General features: G+C 42.7%; 1 protein-coding gene across 7 annotated transcripts in view; it reads right to left on the reverse strand.

The window, feature by feature from the left end:
- The window catches only part of EVA1C (eva-1 homolog C), a 41,628-nt gene that overhangs the window by 8,751 nt on the left and 15,106 nt on the right, over window positions 1-17,771 (reverse strand). For 3 of the 7 annotated variants that reach the window (XM_058825955.1, XM_058826008.1, XM_058825964.1), the window contains 4 exons: window positions 10,686-10,882; window positions 8,132-8,293; window positions 7,218-7,341; window positions 4,076-4,228 (listed from right to left, as the gene is read on the reverse strand). In XM_058825955.1, the coding sequence (XP_058681938.1) occupies window positions 4,076-4,228; window positions 7,218-7,341; window positions 8,132-8,293; window positions 10,686-10,882 (636 nt within the window). Of the gene's footprint in view, window positions 1-4,075; window positions 4,229-7,217; window positions 7,342-8,131; window positions 8,294-10,658; window positions 10,883-17,771 lie in introns of all 7 variants that reach the window. The other 4 variants (XM_058825981.1, XM_058826000.1, XM_058825972.1 and 1 more) reach the window with 2 other exon arrangements.

Here is a 17,771-nt window from a genome sequence, read left to right on the forward strand (position 1 = left end):
TCTCCTCCTTGCACATGCATGTGCAGAGAGGGGGATCCATCCCACCAAACACCAAGGGCAAGAGACAAATGTGGTTCTCCATTTCCTGAGAGCAGGAACCAGACTCGCTGCTCCTGCATGTGAACAGGCAGGAGTTCCTTGGCTCCTTTTAGACTTAAGGGCCAAGTGTACTTTTCCAGACCTTTCACAAATGTGAGCCATGAAAAAATATACCCAAGAAACCCCTGAACTGCTGGTAAATAAAACATTACTGGTTGAAGTGATCTGTGTTTTAATGTTCTCCAAGCAACTTCCACCAGCCAAATCTGATCTTCCCTGTTCATCTCAGAAGAAAGTTATTTGGACTCTAAAAATGGTGGCTGGTCTCTTCCTCCCTTCAATCACTCCTAAGCCTGCCACTGCTCTGAAAACCTCTTCTTTTAAGGGAGTTTTGTCTTGACAACCTTCAAGGGGCAAAGGGGTGCCATGGCTCCTACTGGCACGTCTTGGGGCCCAAAGCACCTATTAAGCTTCCCAGTTTGCTTGGGCTGACACAGGCAAGTACCTTTTCATATCTGATGTCTGCACATAGAGAACTGACTTTAGGGGTTTTGTGATGGAAGCAAAATTGAACTATTTTATCCTTACTTTTGTATCCACAAAATTCATGACTCCTGTCTCACACGCCCAAAGTGCCAAGACAGTGGCAAACATTTCTAGAGCTGCCTAAAAATGTTTTTGCCTTCACTGCTGTTACTTCTGTTCTCAAGAGACCTTCCCAGGAGACAGGCTTACACCAGGCAATGAGTACATCTGTTAGTAAGAGGCAGACACGAAAAGCTCTTCAATCAGTCAGTGAATAAGAGGTGTAAGACCCTTTGAATTGCCTACAATATCCAACAAGCAGACAAAAATAATCACAGCATCACAGAATCCTGTTACATTAAAAAAATTGTGACCCCTAGTTGGACTGGAAAGAACCTATAGGTTTTTGAAAATCCCCCTTGCTTGACTTTCTCATCCCTTCCTCTTATCTGAATTCCACTGGGAAGATCAGACTAGGACAAAGTCCAACCCCAGGGTATGTCATTGCATAGTTCAAGATGTGATGAATGTTTGTGAATTCTCCACCTCCCCTCTCAACACTCCAAAAGTGGGACCAGGTAAAAGAGAGGGCTGTACTGGAAAGAACCCCACATTCCAGCAATGAGAACCATGGCAGGGGTGTAATTCAGGGCTCTGCTGCTAATTGGTGCTTGAGGGAACACACATCTGACTAGCCAATGTGCATCCAGAGGAATTTTTGGGAAAGATATTTCAGTGTTCTAAGCTTGCAAATTTAACCTAGAGGCAACCCTACTAAGAGACTACCAAGCCTTCTTTCAAGTATTTTCATGTATTAAGAAGAGTAATTTATTATTTGAGAGGTGTTTGTTGACCTGAATCTTCCTGTTGCTCTCTATGGTAACCTGTTCTGGCACAATTCTTTTAACTTCTTCTGACCAATAAATTTTCTGTTTCCTCATGCATATATTAGTACAAATATGAAAGAGATAATGGGTCAGAAAAGGCAGTAATTCACACTGGAACAAAACTGCTATGGTTTCCTGCTTTGGTGCTGGGCACAATGGATTCCTCTAGGCAGAACCATCTGCTACAGAAGGACACTCAGACAGTCTTTCTTTGATAGTCTTAGTAAAAGAGGGAAGTTGCTTGCTGGAAATTCTGTACAATCTTAACAGTGCCAGGCATTTGGACTGCAATGCAAAAGCTGCAGAAGGTGGCTTTTACCATTGAACTGTCTCAGAAAACCAGTTGCATGAGTAGATACTCATGCTAAATGTGGAGGTGATGCTCAGGATCCTAGAAGTGTTCCAGGCCACACAGATATCTCCCACAGCAGAGATGGATTGATATAATTTATTCCTCTATGGAGAAGAGCCTTTATGCCAAAGAAATGTTATGTTTTCCTGGGTTCCCTTTGAAGCAAAGCAAAATCTGTCAGCTGATTTGACAGTTGGCTCACAGAAAAGCAATGCTTTGAGAACCCATCTGTCCCAACCCAAAGCTGCTGTTTGTCACTGCTATAATACATCAGGTAGCCAAGATCTTGGTGAGTATCCAGTTCAATACCCAGTACACCTGGCAGGACCATGTCAGGTATGGAGAGATACAAAGTTTTTGAGATCACCAGAGACTTTCTGGGCTTGCCATTAGGACCTTTGGGTGACTTCTCTTCTGCATAGTGCTAAAAAAATCACAGTTTCTCTGTTATGCAGTAAAAGAACTGGAATGGCTTGAGCGCTGCCCATCGGCTGAGTTGCACCAATGTGAGCAGAAACAATAATGGATGTATGTTGGAGCCAATTCAGCTTTTGGTGCAAACATAAATAAGTACATGGGTCTGATTCAGGAAGGAAGAGCTGTCTCAAGTCATTACATTCAAATTACCATTGTTTTCCCTCAGAGAAAGGTACGCAGTCATTGCAGAAATCTAATCATGCACCCACTTACATCTGTAGGTGCTTAAATAACCACACAAATAAGATTCATGCTTGAGAGAGAGGTCTGGAGTCAATTGGATCTGACTCCTAAGTGCCAGGTCTTTTGTGATAACTGAATGTGAACTCCTATGCCACACAGGGGCTTTTGGAAATTCCACCGCCTGCAGAAAGTCACTAGTACCACACAGGAAGCGGCCAAGCATTTCCATTAAGTAGTAGGAAATCTATACAAGGATCTACCTTCTGTAGATCTACTTTGTGTTTGTCTCAGGTTTTATGCTCTCTCCTGTTACTAGTGCCTTGGGCTGCTCTACAGAACACAAAACCAGTGCCAGCCAGGGCGTTGCTGCACAGGTGCTTGTACACAGGGGCCACAGCAGAGCTTGTTGCTGTTGCAAAGTCTTTCTCTTTATCCTGGGAAACTTTATCCATTAGGAATGGTTTGCAGAATTCTGATGTGTGAACTGTGAGTGCTGACAGAGGCGAAGGAGTGATTTGAGAGGTCAGTGAAGTGCAAGACGTAAGTTGATCAGCTGAGACATCTTTGCCCTGCCTTGTGTCACCTGCTTATGCCACTGTTATAAGGGGTGTGGGGGCCTGACAGAGACCTGCTAAAATGTTTTCTCCGTGGAACAGACAGGCACAGCTAAGCCTCTGTGACAGCCCAAGAGAGCTGGTATGAAACACAGACCTGGAAATACTAGATTCTTGTCTAAGAACAGATTGCAATTTTCAGCCAATAAATTTTTAATAATATCTATGTAACTAAATAGAAACATTGGCTTGCGGACAAAGGACTCTTAAGATTAATTATTGATCTCTTCTTGATGTTCAGAGATGCTTCTCATAGATGACACATAAAGCGTGTTTCTTAAGGAGCAATGTTAAGCCTTTGCACAGGGCTGCCATCAGTCATGCAAGCCCTTCCCTGTGTAGTACCAGGGGGATTGAAGAGCACAGTCATCTTGTGCTGGCCTTCTCAAGGCATGAAAAGTTCCCTTCATGCCTTTAGTGTCACCACTGAACATATCATTCAGTTTAGTACTACATACGTAGGACATTCCTGACTTGGTGCCAAAGAGAAGTCCAGGTACATTTAACTTTCTAGAGTGCCACCACAGCCTTGGGGTATGGTTATACAACAACATCTAAAACAATGGCCCTGCAGACTCTCCTCTCTGTACAGTCTGCAGCTAAGGCAGGGAATATCTGGCAGAAACGGGTATCAGAGAAGGAGCAGTAAGACACAGTATCATGACACTCGGGTCGTCTGGTCATTGTCAGAAGCTGGAGGAAGAAGAGAGGCAAACAGCTGATATTTAGTATATGTCACCTAAACTCAAGACAGGCAAGGGAACTAGTTTTTGATGATAATCATACTAAAAACTAATTAACTATATTAAAGTTTATTACTTTGCTGCATTTCTTAGTCTATGTTCCTCCCTCATACTGGGCAGTTTGTTTGAGTTTCAGAAATAATCTCTCACATTTCCATCACTGATGCTTTCAAAACACCATTGCTCTTGCACCTGAAATTTCTCCCAATCTGTGCTCTTCCCTGTGCTCTTGCCTATAGAAGGTCCCAAACATACCAAAGGGGGGTGTGTGCTCCGCCTTTGTTGAACAGACGCTCTCCTCGTGTGCCCATCTGCCGTAGGTGGCCGAGTAGATGATAAGGAACTTGGATTCCTGACAGTGGAGCTTCAGTTCCTGGTTTTCACATGCTGATTTGGTTTTGTATTCAGCTAAAGTAGAAGCAAACAGCAATATGATAGTGAGGCAATTTAAATAGCTGGACTGTTAATAGCAAATAGCAGCAGGACAGAAACCAGCTTTCCTGCAAGTGCTGTTGTAAGTGACACGTGGCACCTGTACAGACAGACACAACGTCAAGAGCAGAGTGTTTCTTCCAAATGAATTGTGCCCAAGTGACTTTCTGGAGCCTGTGATTCCATTTTGAACAGAAGAGAAAATCCTAATTTTGCCAATCTTCTTTCCCAGTGGAGCAGCTTCCCTGCTTTCCTGACTTTCTTTCCACTCCCTCTCAGCAAGAGAAGCTTCATCCTTCCCTTTTGTCTCTCCTCAGGACACGGTTGCATTCTGTGTGTGCCTCAGCTGCCTCTGCACACTCATCAATCACGGGCAGGGCTGGCACTGCTCAGTGACAGCACCTGGGCGAGGCATGGATAATGGGAGGACAAGAGGCCAGGACAGGGTCCCCATCCCAAGCCAGACAGTGCTCTCAGCTGTATTTGCACTGCTCCACCAAGGTCAGTGGGTTTCCCTGGATGGCACTATCCAGCAAAGGCTCATTTGAAACTTTGGCTGGCAAAGTCATGTGAATTATCAGCCTGAGAAAAATCTGCCCCCTCCCTTGCTCAGCTGGCACAAGGAACCCTGGCAGCACCCTCAGCAGAGGTGGGGAAGGCACTGAGCTCATCTTCATGGCTTATCCCTCCTAGGGAATCCCTTTAAATGTGCCACCTGGCCAACAAGGCTCTTCCTGGAATAAGCAGCCACTCTGTTCGTGGCATATTACCTTCTTAAGTGTTCCTGGTTGAGCTGTGGTGCCAAACCTTTTTATGGCAGGTAAGGCCAGGGAGAAGAGTTTATTCTCCTCCAATTTTTTTTGTCCTCAAAAATGTGAAAATGGGAAAAGGAGAATCCTGAGCTGAGCAGAAAAAAAGGGAAACCTTATTGTTAGCGAGTGGTGTCCCTGTGAGTGGAGGGTGGATGCTGGTTCTTCGGGAACTGGAAAGAGTAAAACCTCCTATCTACTCATGAATTAAATCATTACTGTTTCATCCAAAACAGAACAGATAAAGCAATGGGCTAATGTTCTTGGTAACAGTCCAGTTTCTTCCATTCAAGCTCATCAACAAGCCACAAGCTTAAGTGTAAAAAAGAGTGATTTTGAAAAATATTTTGAAAACATTTTGAAAGGTACTTGACCTACTGCAGGTTGTGACTTGTGCAGAAGCACCTGCCATGCTGTGCACACACAAATAGGCCAAAAAGCTGGGGTCTGTGCCCAAGGACTGACAGCATACAGCTGAGTCTGCCTGGCTGTGCTGGAGAGGCTTTGGAAGTATATATAACCCAATGTGGTATCAGACAAGGAGAAGAGCCCAACATAAACCTCTGCAAAGATACAGCAACAATAATTCTAAATAGATGAAAAAGAAAGGGACTTAGGCAACTGCTTAAGTGCCTGCTTGAAGGCAAGGAGACTGCAAAATATAACACAAATAAAACACAAAGTTATCCTGAAGTGATTTCCTGAGTTAGGATGTTTTCCACTGCCAAGACTAACAATATTGGTATCTTACCTACAAACATAAATTTCCTGCCACAAGAAATCATGTCATTTGCACTGGAATCAGACTACTCCTGAATTCTGAAGGTGGCAGTTGCTGTTGAATATGCTTTTGACCAGCTTTTTCAAAATTCAGATCACAGGAAATACTATATACTAAAAGAAGCTCATCTCCCATGGGAAAAAATATTAAGCAGCTTCTGAAAGTAATTAACAGGATCCCAATTCGCTTTTGATTAGCGAAAAGAAATTTCTAATGACACAGACACTGCTATGATATTCAAATCCATCTGCTATTAATAATGGACTAACTGCAATATGCAAAAAGAATTAAACTATTGTTATAATAAAACAGGTAATTAAAATTTTAAATTTCAAGCATTTTTTTCCCTCTGATGATTGGCCCAGCTTATCTCCCTGGGAGTTCTTGAGTCAGTGCTTTACCAAAGGTAACATCTGTCTACTCCATTCCATCTCTCGGCTCTGATTTCCTCTTTCCTGTATGAGCTGGCTCTTCAGTTTGCTTGCCACCTACTCCTGTTCTATCACTGATGTCTGTCTTAGTGCTCTGATCAAAAAAACTCCCTTAGTGCTTTCTCCTTTGCTTGTGGGTTGGTATTTCTACGTTGGCTGGTGAACCTACCCATAAATCATCATTCAGCTGTTTTCTTTGGGACCCATTTCAGCCACACTGGGAATTCATTGTCAAAAGAGCTGAGCCCCCAGGCTACTGGAGCTTGTTCTCATATACCATAGCAACAAGGAGAACAATTAAAAACCACCAATAAAGGAAACCTCATGAGGATTGTCTTCATCGTTCTTCCCCTTTCTCATGCTCACGAAGTGGATTTTCTTTGAGGCAAGATTTGTCCCTTCACATATCAGCATCAAATACCTGCACAAAGCACAGGTGATTCTACAGTAAAAGCCTCTAACCAAGTCAGCATGTGTATCTTCTGGCCATTATTTCATAAATAGGAGGTATATACCAGGAGGTATTTTTGAATCTTTGAAAGCTTTGGGCCCAGTTCCTTAAGTATTTCTGCATATTCCTTCCTAGGATGCCTTCTTCATTTGGATCCTTAGCCCAAGCATCTGGTTTTCCTGTTCAGCTCTTTCTAACATGACATTATCATTGCTATCTCACTAAAAAGAATTGACATAAGATTTTTCCTTTCTAGTCTGATATCTGACATCTGCCCCTGCCAAAGTACAGTGGTCATTAAACTGGCAGCAAGCACCCTGAAGCTGCAGACACAGCAGAGAGCTAAGGTAAAGTCAAAAAGAACAATTTGTTATCAATCCAAGAGCCCCAAAACTTCACATGGATTTTTGCAAAGCTTTGTGCAGTGGCATTTTAATGAAAACAAGCAACAAAACACACAGAAAAACACATTTGCCTGATAAAGATTACTTACTAGGTTTGCATTTAAAGGAGACAAGGAGGAATTTAGTGGTCCCTGGACACAGATCAGGCCCAAAAACCCGACTATTGACAAGGAGTTGGCAGGATCTCAGGTTTTGGCATTCATCCAGTACTTTCTAGAACAATGGGCAAAAAGGATAGTCTTGACAACAAGGTATGAAGCTACACAGCAATGAAAACACTTAGTTGTACTTTGTTCTACACAGGAGAGAAATCATAACTTTTTGGCTATAAACATGCAAGAAACGTCTGTATCATTGCATCTAGGCTCTACTGGACTTGGAGTCATGGCCAACTTTATGGGAACACATTCACCACAGCCATGCTCACAGCGAATTAGAATGTTACCAACTTGCTGTTATTTGTCACTTTCCCTCTGCCCCTGGGGAGGTTGGCCAAATTCCCCTGAGTGCCACCACAGCCTCGATGGTGCAGAGCCCAGAGCATGTGGGAACACACTAAGCCCCCAGCTGTCTTACTGAGATGCTTGAGGCACTTGTACACTCCTGAGCACATTTATGGAAGTGCAATGTCGAGGGAAAACATGGCAACCAAAAAGGTGTATTTTTAACCACTTCTTGAACTGCTTACATGTACCTGAACATGCTCTGTTAAATAATCTTCACTTGAAAGAGTTCTGCCTAATGACAAGCACAGCCTGCACTTTAAGCCATGTGTAGGACCTTCTGCTCAAGGGACACTTCCTTCTCGCTTGCAGTTGCACACATTATTAGATATTTACTTGACTTGCCATGGGCAAATTTCAGAATTGGTTTGATTGGATAGCACAGGTGTGCAAGTCTATCCTCAGCCTCCTTGTCTTGTTTTGTGGGGTGTTTTTTAATGCTGTTCTAAGGCCATATCTCTTCCAAATTTATTGGCCCAGCAATATATCCTGGTTCTTACTGTGCAGCTTCTCTGGAAGTGGCAACAGAGGAAGACAGCCAACAGGTCAGCAGTGTTATACACAAAGGGTCGTGTGGACTCTCTCCCAGTCTGGCAAAAGGACTGAGTGCTCATACTGCTCATACTGGTGCTCCCACTCCAGCTGTGCTCTTGGAACTGTAGCTGCAGAAAATATGAAGACATTGCCAGGGCCAGTCTGTCCAGTTTTTAACACAGTCACAAGCCAAACCACCTAAAAACACCCAGTTTAAATGCAGCAGTGTATTTAGAATATTCTTATTCACCTCCAAAACTCAGTTAAGAGAGGGCTTTTCTGACACTGCTTTTGGATAGTCTGTGTGATTGTGCACGGGATTCATGTTGTTTAAAATCACAGCAGGCTGTGACAAAGGAGGGTGTTATCACCAGGTCACCCCACTCTTAACAGGAGTAACTGTAATAAAACATTCTGATCGTTTTAGGTAGTCCCTCAAAATCTATGGGAGTTTTTACTTTGTTTCTCATCAGAAGAGGTCTCAGTCATATCAAGAGACCAAATCACAAATTTACCACTGTGGTGGCACAAGCTGCATTCCTGTTTCCCGGCTGAGAGAGTTGGCAGTGGCTGGATCTCTGCTGTCATCACTGGAAATCTTCCCTCCCAAGCAGCAATGACACACATTGGCAGCACACTGCAGTGAACCTACAGCTCCCATTGGGAGATGAAGAGGACATGCATTCAACACTTTTTGAGCATTAAGTGCACTCTAAAGAGTTTAAAAGAGAAGGAAAGCACAGCAGACTTAATTTTATCTGTCAATTTTCCTTTTACAGAGTTGCAAGTCAAGCAAATAACTCCTCCCTAACTGGGATAGTTCTGGAGGGGACCAGTGAAATAGACTTCCATCTTTAGTAAATAGAGATAGCTGTTCCCTACTGAGTCACCTTCTGTTTGCACCTGACCTGAATCATCTCCTGTGCATCTGTTTATATTTTCTCCTGCCTAATGTAGACAGTAGTCACATTTTCTATTATGATGCTGTGCAAAAGCACACAGCCACAAAAGCAAACGGTACTCAAAATAGCACCAGGCAGTTACTGTCTCTAAGCAGATCCAGCTTTGCAGTGATCCCTCTGACAGGAGGTCTCTGTAATAAGTGCCTGTGATGCTTCCACCCAGCTACAGGGCATCATTTCACCTGCCTGTGCAGACTGCAGATCCACTTCCAAAGGGAAGGGGAGGAGGGTTGAGGTCACTGGTGCTCTTTCCTAAGAAATCTGTTTACAAAATGTGTCTCTTCTCCTTAACAGAACTGGAACTCCCTGAGATGCAGAGCATTTGTGTCTCACACAAATTCATGGCCTTGCCAAAATTTCATGCCTGTGATCAGCCACAGTGCCCAAAAGATGATGGTAGTTTATAAAAGTTACCCCATGTTGCGTTTATTATATTCAAGGGAAAAAACTGCTCATGGAGACCTCACAAAGGCACTCACGAGCCCAAAATAATCATTGGTGCCACTTTGCTGCAGTCAGTAATATAACATTAAGGATGCTTTTTGCCTGCAGTTTTTGGTGGAGGGATGTACTTTCACATGGCCCATAGGTCATGTCTGGAATGTCCTCAAAAATTGCAGTACATCATGGGCAAGCCACACTTTAAAAACTGTCCTAATACTGTTTCTAGAGAGAGAATATTGCTGCCAAACCACTTCATAATACCCTTCAACTCAGTAGTAGTGGGAACAGACATTCTCTGATGTCAAGAAGGAACATGTGGTCTACAGACACAAATGTTGCAAACTCCATCAAAACTTCTGTAGAGCACTTACAAGTTTAATCAACAGAATATGTTCAGATTCCAACTACTTATTTTTGCAATGATTTACTGAATTTGGAACAACACTGGGTATTTTTCACTAAGATGAAACAAGTCTTTGACAGCAGTATAAGTCAGACCTTGTTACAAAAGTCTCTATAGCAGAAAGTAATAATTAATGAAGTATAAATAATTTTAAGCTATACTGAAGCAGGCCCAAAAAACAACTGTAGGATGTTTCTGATACAAATCAGGTAGTCACAGAAATGCAGGTATCTGCAGAAATTCTTGGGATTTGCTGTTTAGCTGTTGCTGTGACTTTTCAGTGAGGGAAGACAGGCATGCAACAAGCCAAATGCCAACCAGGACGTCAACTTATTCATTGGATTTTTAACCCCACTCTGTCCAGTGCTTGTATCCTCCCCTGGGGTCAAGGAGGGCCTGTGTGATAGATTTAAACTGGTCAACTGAGTCACGACCAGCCCTTGAATAGAAAGGAGTGGGCTATTTTAGGAAGCTTTAAGAATGGGGTTTCCAAAGCAAGGTTCATCACAATGGAAGGCAATCTTCAAAGCTCTCACAAGCCTACAGTAATGCCCTGCTGTCCAGACAAGCCCTTCCAGCTATAACACTTCTGGTGGTAAACAGCCATAGCTACAGTGTTGTCTCATTCAAGGATGAGAGCACTTGCACAGAAATGGCAGGGAAACCAACAAAAACATTCTGTACCTTAAGAACCTTTTCAACATGCGGTACCTGCAAAGAGGTGGGTGCAACGCAGTTCCTGGGTTCTGTCATCCTGGTTTCAGGCTCCCAAGCACTGCACATGTGGGGGTCCTGCCCATAAAATGCTGACTGAACGCTGATGGTTGAGTGCCGAGGGCAGTGCAGGCTCAGGTGCTGCCCATCGCAGGCATAGGCAGTGTGATTCTGCAGGAGCTTCGTTAGGTAACCTAGAAAATATTCAGCTCTGTTACAACTAGCACAGGAAATGACAAGCTCATTAGATAATAAGAAAACCACAATCAGTCTCCGGAAAGGGCATTGTAGTCAAGGTTATATGTCTGGCCTGCAGCCACCCAGTTCTCTGAATGGGTCACCCCTTACGTGCTCGTAGCACTCCGGGCTGGAAAACATGAGGTCTAGTGGCAGGGAGTGCGAGCCCTCCCAGCACTCCAGCAGCAGCAGGATGTGTTGTACAGACAATATGTGGGCTCAAGTCCTTGCCAGTCGTGGCTGCTCACGATGCCAGGGCGTGTCTGCAGCAGTCAGAGGGGTATTAATGGGTTTTCTGGGCCAGGTTCTTGCATTCCAGCTACCTAAGCTATTTCATATACATCTTGTTGAAAGAATCTGCTGCACTTTTGGACTCGTGGGCAGATGTGTTTCACACACTCTTAGTATAATTGAGGAAAAAAAAAAACCCTCACATTTTCTTGTGGGAACATTTTCTTGTTGTGGCTGAACCAGGGGCTTTTTTGTATTGTTAAAACAATAATTAGTTTTCTCAAAGAAAATACTGAAAAAGACCTCACTCCTTTTAATTAATTAAAATTTGTCTTTTAAATAAAATGGGCCATCTAATTTTCACACTTTTGCCCTTCATAAACTTTCACCAAAGACAAGCAATTTTCAAAAAAGTTTTTAAACAGAAACTTTAGTACTCCAAGCAAAAGATAGGAAAATCATATAATCATTGAATGGCTTGGGTTGGAAAGTCCCTTGAAGATCTCCCAATGCCAACCCCCCTGCCACTTGCCACTAGAACAGGTTGCTCAGACCTCCAGCCAGTCTGGCCTTGAACACTTCCAGGGATGGGTCAAATATTTCAGTTCTCTGGCATCTTTTCCAGCTCCAGCTGTGCATCTGGATAAAGAAAATCAGCTTCCCTATCAGTTATTAAGTGTTGAGGAAGGAGAAGCCTACTCCATTATCTTTACTGCTCCCCATCTAGAGCCCAGGGGAGGACAGGAGTCAGGCAGATGCACCTTCCAGCGCAGCAGAGCTGTAGGTGAGTTCCCCACCTCACTAACCTCAGTCTGAGTGCTGGAACTGGAGCTGGGACAGAAAAAAATTTATGCCCTGCTTTTCTACTCTGGATCTCAAGGAGACCAGTCCAGCAGCAATCCCCACAGCTTCTCACAGGTTAAAAAGAATAACTAAGCCCACAGCCAAATCCATCCCCTACATTCTCTGTGTAACTGAGATCTCAAATAATTGAAGTTCCTTGCCAGAACCCCTCCTCTGTCAGCCTGCTCCTGAGAGATGCTGAGGGCCGCCAGGAAAATGGGCTGAGTGCCCAATTGCACCCAAGTGACTTCGCTATGGCCAGTGCTGCAGAGGGGCCTCCTGTGGCATTTGCTAAATGTCTTTGGCATCACCATTGTGGCATAAAGGGCCACAGTGTCAGAGTACTCAGTCCTACATGAGTTGTGGGCACTCAACACCCTCAAAGATATGACCCAATATTTTTAATCATTCCAATTCTTCAGGTTTTAAGTTACTTGGGCCCAAGAGTGCTGTATACAAAACAGTCCAGTATTCCCTAAAGAATATCAGCTATGCTGTGATTTGGATGAGTTCCCTGGCATTTTAACTGCTACTTTGATCCTGCAAATTCCTAATCCAACATCTAAGCACCTTTCTCCAACAATTGAAACTATTCAATCCTTTAAGAAAATGTCTTTAGAAAAAACTTGCTCTGATTCTGTAGGAGCAATATGGTTCACTTGTAAAAATTACATTACATGGACTGGTGAAAATAAGGTATCTTGCTCTCTGGCCTTCCAAGCAGCTTAAACATGACTGTGCTGTTGCTAAAATCCTTGTGTATTTGCACACAATAAAGGATAAAAATAGTAATGGAAATTGCTGAATCCTAATCTTCTCTGATAAGAGGAGTGGTGACATAGTATCTAAATTGCTCATCTCACAAGGCAGACCATGTAAACCTGCATTTTTCATTACTGCACATGTAGACACACGTGAAACAGTCAGTCCTTTGCAGCTCACAGCCCATGCTGAGGAAGGATTCCTACTCCAAAAGTCACGACTTCCTCTTACCCTTCTCTGAAAACCTCCGGGTTTTCATGCTGAAAACCTCATGCTGGCCCTCTCCTTGTAGCGGGGCACTGCCTGCCCTGCACTCAGCAGTTTTCTCAGCAGCTGCTGCTTCTCCTCCTTTCCTGGGTAGTGTGGCTTGTAGAAGCTTCACCTTCTTGAGACCACGAGTCTATATTGTGTACTGACTTCTGTTCAGAAACACATTTTCCTGGAGGGAGCAAATTCAGCCAAACAACAATGTAAAGTTGGGGGGAAATCAAGTGTGATCTCTACCAGTAATAACAGCCATAGTGATCAGGACTGAGGGTTGAGCTTCCTGTCCTCTCCTTTTGTGTTTACTTCATCAGTACCTAGTAGCTGTGAATTTTGGGGAAAACTTTTTTTTACTATCTAAATACGGGAGCTGGAGGCTGTTCCTGGATGACAGCAGACCTCCAAGTCCTGGACCCCTGCATGTCAGGGAAGTCTTCACTAGCTCCTGGATGGCCAAGGAGATTCCCTTTCCCTGAAGAGCAGGGCAGAGGGAGCGCTGGAGCACAACTCGCACGGATGGAGTGAAGTCATGGTTCTATGTGCACTTGGGCTGGGCAATCAGAAGACTTGTGAGTTTTGGGGTTTCTTATCCTGAGCAAAGAGAATCTAAACCAGACCCTATGCAAAACCTTAGATGACTTAGTGTTTTAAACCTAATATTGGGGTTTTTTCATTGTTTTCTGGGATAGGTAATGGAGGGGAAGATGGTATTCAGTTGCACCAATTACTTTTCCAAGCGTCATTCTGTAATGAGGAAGACTATAAAGTTACTCTTTTTTCATTAATAATAAATGTCACTCTTTAAAACAATATGAAACTATACCAAAAAAGTTAACTACCATGAGAATTGTCTAAATTAGAAAACCTTGGCAATACTGCAGTGTTCCATTAACATCTCTACACCTCTGTGTGAAAGCCCCGCTAGGTGCTTTCCCATTTATCCAGGACACCCATTCATAAGCAATGAAGTATGGGGTGCTCTGCATCTAGAATCATGTACAAGATGTTAGAGAATGGCTCAGAAGTTAAGTGTAAAGCACACAGGAACAAAAAGATCCCATTGATTTGGAGGCCAGAAGGTATCATCCCACCCAGCTGTCTAATGCAGACTACACATTCATTGTAATTTTTCACTGAGACTCAAAACACCAGCACAGAATCCAAGTATAATCCTTTCTTCCTGAATTAGCCAAATTAGTCACAGCATCCACTGTGTTGACAAAGAACTTTATCTAAAAGAACATAGAGCACCACAGAACCACACAAAACAGAGGCTGAAAAGCTGAACAAAACTTTGAGCCTTACTGATCACTTTTTACTGAAAAGAAGGACTGATAAATGATTAAAAAGATGACTGACAAAAATAACTGGCATAGGAGATTGATTTTATATGAAAAAAGAATTCTGAAGAGGTTATAGCTTCTCATACTTAACCACTTACTCCTGGTATAATGAATAGCAATGATAAGGGTAGCAGTGGGCCTGAAGGTATGGAAATCCAGATTTATTTTTTTTTTTTCCCCACTTAAAACCACTGAAAATCTGGGAACTTAGAAAGTTCTGTGTATGTTCTGTTCAATTCAACTTCTCTGCCCTGGCATGAGCTCCCCAGATGCATGGATCAAGGAGAAGAGTATTTCAGGCTGTGAGCCCAATGCCCAGTACACACTAAAAGCAATCCCAGCATTGGCTCAGGTAATGTCTTTTGGGTAAGAAAGCAGCTTTGCAATGCAGTATTTTTAGAGGCAGAGGCTGAGGCTGAGTAGTCAAGTTGTGAAGGTTCTCAGAACTGGGCCTTCATACACAGATTTAGTGACATCAATTCCTGTGCATCGTTCAATTTAGTTTAATTAGCACAGAAATTTGCTAGCTCATTTTAAAGACATACCAATCTATTTGAGATCAAAATAGATCAAAATAGCACACATATTGTTGTGGGAGTCCCGGAAGGCTAATCCATCTGGTAAATCTCCATCAGCTCCCACAGTTCTGTGAAGAATTGTGCCAACACTCATTAAAAATACACAAGCCATATTGGTGAGTTTGAAGGAAGAGATTTCATGCAGTGATAACAGAATAGTTAATAAACTCTAATACAAAACACCATTAGAAGCACAACTCTGATATTGATTGGTGTTTGGGATCCAGCTGCAGTACTTCTCCAGCAATATTTTTTCTGTTCGTTTGTGAAGGGAGCATTGAGAAGAAATTAACTCCAGAGTTTCAGCCCCAATCCTATCTGCCATACCCTCTGCTGGTTTTGACGCAGCTATGCCACAGATCATACTGTGCCAGGATTACTCTGTCCATAGGGACAAGGATCTGCCTCTTAGCATTCCCTTTTACCTGGTTGTCTGCAAATTCTGCCCGTGGCAGCTCTTCTTCAGGATTAGTAATTGAGGAGGGCAAAATGTTACCCAGGAAAGAGACTGTTTTTAGAATTCATGACACTATGTTTCTTGCTTCATCATTTTATTCATTTTTATCTAAGTGCCTTGTAAACATCCTGTTTGACTCATTCTAGCCACACTCCGTATCAGTCTTTAATCAGTAAGAAATACACTTAGACAGAAGCATTGTTTATTCTTCTTGCTGTTCAGAAATTCGCACGACAGCTTTACTCAGCAGATGCACATAAAAATCTGTAATACCTTAATATATGCCTTCTTGTGTAGTCACCAATCTGATTTAATTTCTTTCCATGGCTTGTTTTTTTCAGCGTGCCTTTCTCCACTCTTCCTCTCAACTCTTGCTCTCTTTGCTAGTGACTACTATCTTACCCACTTCAACCTTTCACTTGTACTGCAAAGATGGCATGAAAAGTTGGTTTTCTGTGCAAGGAAAGTATTTTTTCCTATAATCACTCTATTTCTTGTACTATCTAAATCTTTCTTTAAGCAAACCTAGATGTTTACTTGGAAAAACTAGGGATAATCTAATTTCACTAATAAGATAGTGACCACAAAACCCTGTTCCATTTCCAAATGCCTACTTTGGTTTCAGAGCACTCAGAGCTGTTGCTTTTCTTAGAATTGGTCCTTGAGAGTTTTCAGGTGCCCATTTCTAAAGGAAATTAAGCTTATGAGATCCTGACCTCTGTCCATCTGCCATTCCCATAATCAACACCTTTTAAGCTTCATGACCAGTTTCAAACCTGAAGGATGCAGGGCTCAACGAAATAAAGTTCCTACAAGTTTCATGGAAATTGAAGCCTGAGCTGTGACTTTCAATTCAGTCTCAATGACTAAAGCTGCAAGTGAATTGGCAGCTGGAGACAGAACTGTTATCCTGGAGAGCCATCAGCCTGATGCCAATGGAGCAATTTGTTTCCACTGGCCTTACTGACAGATGAAGGATTAAGCCTGCAAGAACAAAATGCTTAAGTTAGTAGAGAGGATGCTTTCGGGATAGTATGGCAATCAAAGCAGTGGTCGAGATATCAGTCAGGTTTTCCATGAACTGTTTTATCCACGTGTATGCTTTCCTAAGGAGGTTACCTTCATTTTTTTTTCCCCCTCATGGATCACAACATGAATCATAACCGTCTTACTGAATCTAATTCCCACAGTATGTTAAATCTGAGGGTCAAATTAAGAAATTAAGCAAATTAAGCAAGAGCTTGGCTCCACTTAAGCAAGAGAAAAGGCCAGGTAAGCAGCAGGTAATTCAGCGCAAAACCTTATTCACACTCCCATTTAAACAGGGTTTATTCAGAAAGCAGCAGCACACACAAGAAGCCAAGCTGTGAGCTCTTCCTAGAATAACAAAGTCAAGACATATGAATAAAGCACACACCTGTAACTTTTTGGTCCCAGTTTCTCCAGGAACCACACAGCCTCTTCCTCTCTCTGTGCCACTCAGCTCAGACTTGCAGTTAAGTGAGTGACATTTTTCCAGAGTGGGAAAGCCCATGAATCCTGCACTTACACACCACATGCCTGTTCTGTTTCGCACATCCTCCCACAGGTGTTCTCTGTCCTTCAGATCTACGTTTTCAAATTCCCTTGTGTTGTCTCCTAGGAGTGATGCCTGGTTTATTGCATCCCAATGGCTTCTTGAGGAAATTGGAGAGATCCCTGTGCACTCATTTCTCATTTGCTTTCTGTTTTTATTTCCTTCTTGTGTCAGAAAGAGGCAAAATATATTTAGGCATATCCCAAATCTTGGGTATGTAATAAACTCCACCCTACAGTCAGTTATACTTCTCTCAGCTATTCCATGAAGCCAGAAGGGCAAACACTCATCCAGGGACCTAATATGGAACTATTCCAGTAGAAAAGGAAGATTTGCTCCATCCCATCTACAGAAGCTGACAAGAAGCATGGGTTAAGGGAGACTTTAAGGATCTTTTCTGCCCTTGCCAAAAATCCTTCTTTTAACTGGAGAAAGAGTAGCCTCTTCTAGTGCCATTAACAAGAAGTAATAAGAGAAAGGCTCTGTGGGCAGCAACTGTTTCTGGAGACAGAATGAGAAGCTCTTTATGACCAAAGACAAAAAACTTGTAATATTCCCAAAGACAGCAAGTAGAAGAACCTCAGGAACTAGAGGAAAATGTTTGTCTGAAAACTCAGGGTTATGATTATGATCCTCCATGTTCATGTTCCCCAAGAGAGCCAGGGGGCTGTTCATTGCCAGCTAAGAAAACTAAGCACAGGTTTTGTTTTGCAAACAGAACTTTGATGCAAGTTCTGCATTTTTTTTTTTTGTATCCCAACTTATATTTGACATTCAAGATAAAATCAGAAA

This window comes from Poecile atricapillus, chromosome 1 (genome assembly GCF_030490865.1).
Source record: "Poecile atricapillus isolate bPoeAtr1 chromosome 1, bPoeAtr1.hap1, whole genome shotgun sequence".
Lineage (NCBI taxonomy): Eukaryota > Metazoa > Chordata > Aves > Passeriformes > Paridae > Poecile > Poecile atricapillus.